Source organism: Nothoprocta perdicaria, unplaced genomic scaffold (genome assembly GCF_003342845.1).
Source record: "Nothoprocta perdicaria isolate Ctin4 unplaced genomic scaffold, notPer1 scaffold_405, whole genome shotgun sequence".
In the NCBI taxonomy this organism is placed as follows: Eukaryota; Metazoa; Chordata; class Aves; order Tinamiformes; family Tinamidae; genus Nothoprocta; species Nothoprocta perdicaria.
This window is the reverse complement of record NW_020455650.1, coordinates 1-8,450: the sequence shown is the minus strand read 5'-3', so window position 1 is coordinate 8,450 and position 8,450 is coordinate 1. Positions and strand designations below refer to the sequence as shown.

General features: G+C 69.8%; 2 protein-coding genes across 2 annotated transcripts in view; one reads left to right on the top strand and one right to left on the bottom strand.

Moving 5' to 3' along the window:
- LOC112952723 (membrane-spanning 4-domains subfamily A member 15-like) overlaps window positions 1-3,279 on the bottom strand; it is a 5,664-nt gene extending 2,385 nt beyond the window's left edge. The window contains exons 1-6 of the mRNA XM_026045626.1: window positions 3,190-3,279; window positions 2,623-2,742; window positions 2,253-2,309; window positions 2,036-2,167; window positions 1,760-1,873; window positions 1,615-1,689 (exon numbers count right to left, since the gene is read on the bottom strand). Coding sequence (XP_025901411.1) covers window positions 1,615-1,689; window positions 1,760-1,873; window positions 2,036-2,167; window positions 2,253-2,309; window positions 2,623-2,742; window positions 3,190-3,279 — 588 coding nt within the window. The remainder of the gene's footprint in view (window positions 1-1,614; window positions 1,690-1,759; window positions 1,874-2,035; window positions 2,168-2,252; window positions 2,310-2,622; window positions 2,743-3,189) is intronic.
- Window positions 3,280-7,686: 4,407 nt separating this feature from the next.
- Window positions 7,687-8,430, top strand: LOC112952712 (gastric intrinsic factor-like; the record flags this gene model as incomplete). The annotated part of the gene is made up of 4 exons (XM_026045616.1): window positions 7,687-7,741; window positions 7,821-8,000; window positions 8,071-8,214; window positions 8,287-8,430. Coding segments are annotated over exons 1-4 (523 nt in total), but the record flags the coding sequence as incomplete, so codon positions are not given.
- Between the last annotated feature and the right edge of the window lie 20 nt (window positions 8,431-8,450).

Sequence of the window (8,450 nt, the reverse complement as noted above, 5' to 3'; positions counted from 1 at the left end):
GCCCTCCGCGCGGCGCCGGCCACGTGCCGGGCCCGGCCCCGGTCCGGATTGTGCCGCTGAGGGGCGAGTTGCACCCAAACGCGGCCACACGTTGGCTTGGAAGCCACTGGGGACATGCTCAGTGTGCAAAGAGCTCCCAATGACCGTTCGGGCTTTTGTTGCAGATTTAACCCCCGTGCTTTCCCAGCGACGGACATGAAGCACAAGGCTGCGGATGGAAGCCTGGGCCAGGCATGGATGCAGGGGCGGCWGGAGAGATGCTCTGGTCCCCGCTTTGCTCCTCGTCCTAAACACGGGCCTGTCGGGAGGAGCCAGAGCCTGGACAGTCTCCAAGCAGGCAGGGGAGGCTGCTCTGACCCGAGTGCAGTTTCACGGACAGTGAAAATCCCGCTCAATCAGCGGGCATTGGGAGCAGCTCTGTGGGCAGACCCAACCACGCCGTGCTGCTGCCGGCTGCCCAGGCTGCAAATCCAGGCTTGCAACGGACCCCAAGTCAGAGCTGCCTGTTCATCCATATTCCCCAAATCTCTGGGGCTTCCTGCAGCGAACCCGGCTCATTATTTTTTCAGAGCTGGGAACAGAAATAACCGGCGGCGAGTGAATAATCCATGAGGTTTCGGCGTGTGTGCGCGCGGCTGCTCGCGATGAAAGAGCAAACACTTAGCTCGAGCCCAGGCGTCTTCGGGAGGAGCCGGGGCTCTCCAGGCGCCGTGCGGACGCTCGGCCCCACCGCGGCTGCCGCACGAGCCCCCAAAGCRGCTGGGGGTCCCGAGCACGGTGGGGCACAGGCCCCGGGAAGCAGCAGCACGGGACACTCGGGCAGCTTCCCTTGGCACAGGGAGCGGGAAACTGGAATGGAGGAGCAGGGAGGACCCTGGCGCCCCAGAATCTCCAGCCATCCTCCGCGCCCCAGCTCCCRAGCACCCTCCGAGGGCGCCCATTCCCAACGTGTGAGCACCCGGCTCCCAACGCAGGGCTTTGGAACGGGAGAGGACGCCCTTGCCCTGACGGGCCGCCCCGCAGGCCTCAGGAGTTTGATGCCGAGGTGGGAGCTTGCAGCAGCCGCTCCAAGGAAGCCCTGGCAAACGAGAGGGCCGAGGTCCAGCCAAAGTGTTTACTTCCGAGAGAAAACGAAGCCCACACGAAGGGTACAACCCGAGGTGGACGGACCGAGTCGGACGCGGGCTGTCTAGGCAGCCCCTGGCATACACGGAGCGTGGCGGCAGGGCCCCTCTATGCTACCAGAGCCCTCCACCCGCCACAGGAAGACCCTTCTGAGAAGCAGCCGGCGGGCAGAGCAAAAGCCCTTCCCGGAGAGGCCGGAGCAGGGGAGGCAGAGGGAGGCCGCTCCATCGCCGCGGCAGGGCCGGCCAGGCTGGGACACRGCTGTGTGCCGAGGAGGACAACGGAGCCTTCAGCCCTCGGAGCGGGCAGGTGGGAGGCGGGATGTGGCGCGAGGAGGCGGCCGGGCGCCGCGCCGGGGCTCTCCTCGATGGACATCGGGCGCTAGGCGTCCGGGGCGGCCAGCTGCGAGGAGGAGGAGGAGGAGGAGGAGGAAGGGGAGAGCGGGGCTGCCGGGCGCCGCGGGCCGGGCTGCGGGCGCTCGCGCCTCACCTCGCTGTAGCTGGGCGGCTCGGCCGGGGGCAGCGGCGCGTCCACCCGCGTGGCCGAGGGCGCGATGAGCATGGCCTGCAAGCGGGCAGGAGGTGGGCAGGGGTCCCGCGGCGCCGCCGGCCCCTCGCCCGCCGCCCGCGCCTACCTCGGCGGAGCGCACGCGCGTCGCCCGGCACCAGAAGCTGGCCGTGGCCACGGCGATGCAGAGCTCGAGGACGGTGAAGATGAGCAGCACGATGGAGATGCCGTTGCCCGCGAGCTGCCGCAGCGTTGCCCGTGAGCGGCGCCGGCGCTGCACGTGCCCGCTCGCCCCGGGCCCCCTGCGCTCCCGTCCCAGCCCCATGGCACGGGTCCCCTCCCTGGCGCTTTGGGGCCGAGTGTCCCACACCTCATCCCGAGCGGCAGAGCCGGCCGCGCTCACCACGACCAGGTAGGCGCAGGGGTCGAAGCCGGAGCGGTAGAGGCCGTTGAGGTTGAGGTCGACGATGAAGGTGGCGATGCCGAGCAGCGCGAAGATGGCACTGATGATGTTCATGGTCTGGCTGCCCTTCACCTGCGGCGGGGCACGCGCGGGGCTCTGGGCAGCTGCCCGGCACGGCGCGGCGCGGCACGGCGCGGCGCGGGAGTGAGCAGCTCACCGCGCACTCCGTGGGGCTCTTCTCGGCGCCGATGGACAGGCAGCCCGAGATGATGAACTGCGGGGTGACGACTGATGGTGAAGCGCGGTCGGCGCGTGCACGGCGCGCATCCCCTCGGGCACGGCGCTGCCGTCCGCACAGCCCCRGGCTGCGCACAGGCTGCCCAGGGAACCCCCCGTTCCTCACCCTTACATCCAGAAGGGCTGGACGCTTCCACATCCCACAAAAAAGTCCATAAATTGTGCTGCAATTTGCTGCCCAGGGCCACTGAACTAGAGCCACCCCCCGCCTTTCCCAGGCCTGGTCCCCAGCAGGCAGGGGGACCCCGGGGTTGGAGCGAGCGCGTCCCCCCTGTCCCCGTGCCACGCACAGACACGCCGCCCAGGAAGGGGATCTCGCCGGTGACGAAGACCGAGGTGTAGACGCTGGCGAGCATGGTGAGGACGACGCCGAAGCCGATGTGCATGAAGCCGGTCATGATCTGAATGGTCTGCGGGAGGAGGCGTTGGAGACAGCGGGGCGCGCTCGCCCCGCGTCCCGCGCACCTCGGGGAGGGGCCGCGCGGGGCCGGGTCCCCTCAGCCCCCCCAGCGAGCGCTGCCTTGGAGCAGCCCCCCGGCAGGGACAGGGGAGCCCCCTCCCAGCGGCGCCGTCCAGCCCCTCCTCGCAGCTCTCGGGCTCCCTGGAGGGCAGCCCCATGCTCTCCCCAGTCCTCTCCCAGTGGCAGCGACGGGGGGAGGCGTCACCCTCCCAGCAGCAGCGGGATGGAGGGGAGCACGGAGCCACGCTGCCCCCATCCCAAGGCACCGGGCTCGCTGCCCTCCCCGCTCCAGGGGGTGTTTGCAGGGAAGGGGAGGGATGTCCCGGAGGAGCTGGGGGGCACCGCACGGCCCAGCAGCTCTTCCCGCCCGCCCCGTGGCCGCCGCTGCCCAACTCACCCCCATSACTCGGTTCTTGCCCTTGGGCAGGCTCTCGGCCGTGTACATGACGGCGCGGCCGGGCAGCCGCAGGCTCCGCGCGCCGTGCATGGGCGCAGCGCCCGCCGCCCGCGGGGCCGCCCTGCGTGGCGCCGATTGGCGCCGCGCGCCGGGGCGGCACCGCCGGCATCCCCACGCACGGCCCCGCCGCGACGCTCCTGCCCTCGCCGGAGCCGCGGACGCAGAGCAGCCCCACCAAGCCCCCAAAAGCAGGGGGCACGAGGGGGGCCCCCCCGGCCTCCTCGCCGAGCTGCTCGGGGAGGATGGAGGGAGCAAGCACGGAGAGCCCCCCTGCATCCCCTGGTGGGAGCTACCTGCCCCAGGGGGGCTACAGCAGCCCCCTGTAAGTCGCCCCCCCGCCATCGACTTGAATTCGGGCCAGCGAGATGAAGTGTTTACAAGGGAGGGGAAAGAAAAAAAAAAAAAGAAGAAAAAAAAAAAAAGAAAAGAGAGAGAACATGAGAGAGTGCACACGAGAGAGCAAAGACCACGGCGAGTTCCTGGAAGAGAATCCATCAAAGCCATTAGGCGCAGGCACGCGCCTTCCCCGAGGAGCTGGCTGCACGCGGCCGGGTTGCGGCAGGCGCCTCCAGCAGCTCGGATCCCCCTTGCCCTGGCACGGGCACGCTGGAGAGGGGCTGCTAGGGCACCGCTGCAGGAGCCGGGGTCTGGAGAAGCTCTTGGCTCCCCCCGCGAGAGCCTGATGGGGTCCTGCTCCTTTCAGCGGCTTCAGCTTCCAGCCTCGCCGCGGGTCTGCGGCTTGGAGGGCTGCAGGCCCTCTGAACCGGGGCTCTGGCAACCAACCGGAATGGATCCGGTGGCCATGGCACGCTGGCTGGGCCCCTTCCTGCCAGCACCAGCCCCTGGGTCCTGAGCCCCAGTGCCACCAAAGTGTCACCGGTGCCACCAAAGTGTCACCGGTGCCACCAAAGCGGCTGCTGCCTCCAAGGGGCCAGCCCCGAGGAGCTGCTTGTGGAGGGCATTCCCACACGGACGGCCAAGGACACATCCACTCAGGAGAGCAGCGCGGTTTTCAAGTGGAAAAAAATATATATACATGTATTAAATAGCTCTTCAACATAGTGCACACAGAGATAGGAACAGGAGAGGTCTTGAAAACCTTACAGATCAAGAGGAAAASTGAGCAAGAAGCGCAAATGGTGTCAGGCTGGCAAGAAACTCCATGCTCTGGCTCCTGAGTGCGATTCCTCCCTCCCCATCCACCACCTCCCRTGCCGGTGACTCCCGGGACTCAGGACACATCCGAGGAAACAGTGCGTTTCCAGCTCCCTTCTTTCCTCCTCGACTGGGATTCGCAAGCCCTCACTGGGGACGCTGACAGRAGACAGTGGACGAGCCTGCGCCATCCTCCCCGCGAGCCCCTTAGATACCAACACAGGCGAGGCGAGGCGCCCCCCGGCCCGAGGAGCACGAGCCCAGAGGCTGGGCGCAGGGAGATCCCCCGCTGCCCGCGCGTTTTCCGAGAAAAAGCCAGAAATGGGCGTTTTGCTTCTGAGAAGGAAGCAAGTGGGAACAAGGGGGTCCCCAGCCCGCGCCGGAGCGGCTCCCTCCTGTGCTGCACGGGGAGAAGAAGCAGCAGGACACACGTGGGAATCCCACGTGTGGGAACTGCCTCGTGCGGAAACCCGCGGCACAGAGAGGCAGCCGGGAATGTGGTGCTTGTCCCGAGGCTGTCACAGAATCACGGGATGGCTGAGGTTGGAAGGGACCTCTAGGGATCATCCAGTCCAACCCCCTGCTCCAGCAGGGACACCCAGAGCATCGGGCACAGGGCGGCATCCAGGTGGGTTTGGAGACCTCCGGAGAAGGAGACTCCACAGCCTCCCTGGGCAGCCTGTGCCAGGGCTCGGGCACCCTCATGGTCAAGAAGTTCTTCCTCACATGGAGATGAAGCTTTCTGTGTTGCAGCTTGCTCCCATTGCCCCTTGTCCTGTCACTGGCCACCGCTGAGAAGAGCCTGGCCCCTTCCTCCCGACATTCCCCCTTCAGGTACTTATATGTGTTGATAAGATCCCCTCTCAATCTTCTCTTCTCCAGGCTARACAGGCCCACCTCACTCTTTCCTCATATGAYAGATGCCCCAGTCTCTCAACCATCTTTGTTGCCCTCCGCTGGACCCTCTCTAGCAGCTCCACGTCCCTCTTGTCCTGGGGAGCCCAGAACTGCCCCCAATGCTCCAGGTTTGGCCTCCCCAGAGCTGAGCAGAGGGGCAGGGGCTCCCGGGAGCCGCTCCTGCTGGGAGCTCTCGGCCCCACGGTGCCCGCACGCTGCCCCAGGCTGGGCTTAGCTAAGCCGAGCGCTCCTGCGCAGGCAGAAGYGAAAGCAAGACGGGAATAATTGAAGGGCAGCGCACGGGGCCAGGGCTGGCGTCGTGCCATGGGTCCATCCCCAGGGAAGCCCAGCAGGAGAAGCAGTTCCATGGGAAGCCCCTGGACCACGGCCGCCCCCAGCCACCCCACTGCCCTTCCCGCAGCCAGACACACACATGCTTGGATCCACAGCTTTATTGCGGCAGAGGGGCTCACGGCACGCCGGCATTCCCAGGAGCRGCRGGAGGCGCGGGCACCATGGGCACGCCGGGCGCCTCGCCGGGGGCGCCGGCACGGTGCCGGCGCCGCCTCACGGAGCAGTAGCAGCCCAGCGCGGCCACGGCGGCCAGCACAGAGCCCATGGCCACCATGGCCAGCGTGGGGCCGGGCGCCGGCCCTGCGGGAGAGGCGGCAGTGAGGACGGGGGCTGCTCCCGGCCCCGGGGGACGGGGACGCGGCGCGGGCATCGCACTCACCCGTGTCCCTCCTCTCGCCTCCGGCCACGGGGGCCGAGGGGCGGCGCGGCGGTGGCGTGGCCGGCGGCGATGCCGTGTGGGTGCCGGCCTCGCCGGGGAGCCCTGCGAGGGGAGGCCGAGCGGAGGCTGCAGCACCCAAAGGGCTCCCAGCACCAGCTCCTACCCGCACCACCTCTCACCTGCGCCACGATGCCGCCGCAGCCGCCCGGCCCCGCTGCGGGAGCCGCTGGTCCCTCGCGGGGAGCAGCCCAGGCCGCACTCGTCCCCGGGCTCGAGGCGACGGTAGGTCTGCAGGGACAGGTGTCCCGCGGGAGGGCTGCCCGCCGCGGCCCCCTCGGCTCTGCCCGAGCAACGGGGCTGCCCCGTGCCCGCGCCGGCACCCACCTGGCTGCCGGGGCTGCTTGGGAGGAGCGGGGCCTCCAGCCGGAGGCGATGCCGSCGCGGCGAGAGCGAGCGCCGGCGCCGCGCTCCCACGGCGCTGCCCCCCAGCCCCTCGCCCAGCGCGGCCTGCAGCCAAGCAGCGGCGAGGAGGAGGGCCAGCCCCCGCTGCCCCAGAGCCTTCATCGCGAGTGGAGAGGAGGAGGAGGAGCAGCTCAGCCCCGCTGGCTTTTACAGCTGGGGCCGCGGGCAGGTGCCGGCCGCTCTCCCAACGGGCCCCGCAGCTGGGGCTCGTCCCGCCAAAAAACCAGGGCTCATCGCCCACGTCATCAGCAGGAGGGTGCTCAGTAGGTTTCAGAGTGAACGCCGTGTTGACGCACCCAGAGAGGGGGCTACGTTCTCCCTGCAGTGCCTGGGGGCTGCGAGCAGACGGCGCTGGCCGATGCGATGTGTTCTCTTGGTGCCCCGYTGGCATTGCCGGGTGCCGCGCAGGGACCCTGCCCCAGTGGCCTCCGGCCCGCTCAGCAGCTCCCCATCCCGCCGGGCCCGGCAGGAGCCCGGCAGAGGCACGGGRCGACGCGTGGGACACACAGTGACCGCGTCCCCGGCCACCCCCTGCCCGGCTCCGGCAAGGACGGCCGATCCCGTGTCCCCCAAGGGCGCCCCGTGGCCGCGGCTGGCCCCACGCGCCYTGGCCAGCAGCCCAGGTCCCGCCCGGCGCCGGCGCTGCCCGTTCCCTCCGTTGTCCCCGGGGCAATTCCCGGTGGGAGCCGAGCCCAGGACCCACCTGCGGGGAAGATCCCTAAGCGAAAAGCACGCCAGCCCATTCCTGGTGCTTAGTAGGTTCCAGGGTGAACGCGCAGGCGCCGGACAGAGCAAGGGCAGCCTTTCAGGCAGGACTAAAGAGGGTTCCGAACGATTTAAGCTTTAATTTAAAGGTGCCCTTTGGAGCAGAGCTTTGGGCCACAGCAAAGCAAAGCTGGTGGGTTTCGGGGGGTACTGGGCACACTGGGCACACTGGGCACGGGCTCCCCTGGTCCCCGTGGCGCTGGGCTGAGCTCGAGGCCCCGTTTTTGGGGTCAGGCTCCGCTGCCAGGTGCCGGCCGCCACGGGCACCGGGCACAGCCCCAAGAACAAGGCTGACGCACGGACCCGGCTCTCCTTGGGGCGCCCTTGGATAAGCAGATAAGGCCGAGACGGGCGCGGGCACCCTCTCAAAAGCAGCTGGGCGCGGGGGCCCGCGCGCAGAGGCCGGCGGCGCCGCGGGCGGGACGATGCTCGGCCCGGCGCTGGGGCTCCTGGCCCTGCTGGGGCTGGCGGGCGGCTGCAGTGAGTGCGGGCGCCGCGGAGGGAGCCGCCGGCGGGCACGGCGGGCTCGGCCGGCAGCGCCCCGCTCCGCTCCCTGCAGTCGCGCCCGCCGAGGACGTGTCGCGGATGCTGCAGCGGCTGGAGGGCGCCGCGGGCGCCGAGGGGCCGCCCGACCCCAGCGTGCTGCTGGCGCTGAACCTGGCGGGCGCCGGCGGCTGCGCCCGCTGCAAGGAGCTGCTGCAGCGGCTCCGCGAGGCGGCCGTGGAGAGGGCGGCCAAGGGTAGGACGGCGGCGGCGGCGGCGGGTGCACCCCCGGCCCCCCGCGCCAGCGCCGCGCTCCGTGCCCGCAGACATGACGTCGGGGGAGCTGGCGCTCTACGTGCTGGCCTTCCTCTCGTCCTGCGAGAGCCCCCGCGCCGTGCAGGCGCCGGCGGGCACTGTGGACGTGCTCTCCTGGCTGCAGCTGCGCACCGATGAGGAGGTGGCACACCTGGGTGCGTAGAGCGGGGACGCGGCGCCCAACGCGGCGCGCTGCGTGGGCGCCGCGTCAACGCGCCGCCTTGCAGAGCTCGAGGGCACCCCGCGGACCACGTTCTACCAGCTCGGCCTGGACGTGACGGCGCTGTGCGTGGCGGGCACGGGCGCCTAYGAGCTGGCCGCCGTCAAGCTGGCCAAGGAGGTGCTGCGCGCCGGGGAGCAGCTCTCCGTGGGTGAGGGCCGCGCGCGGCCG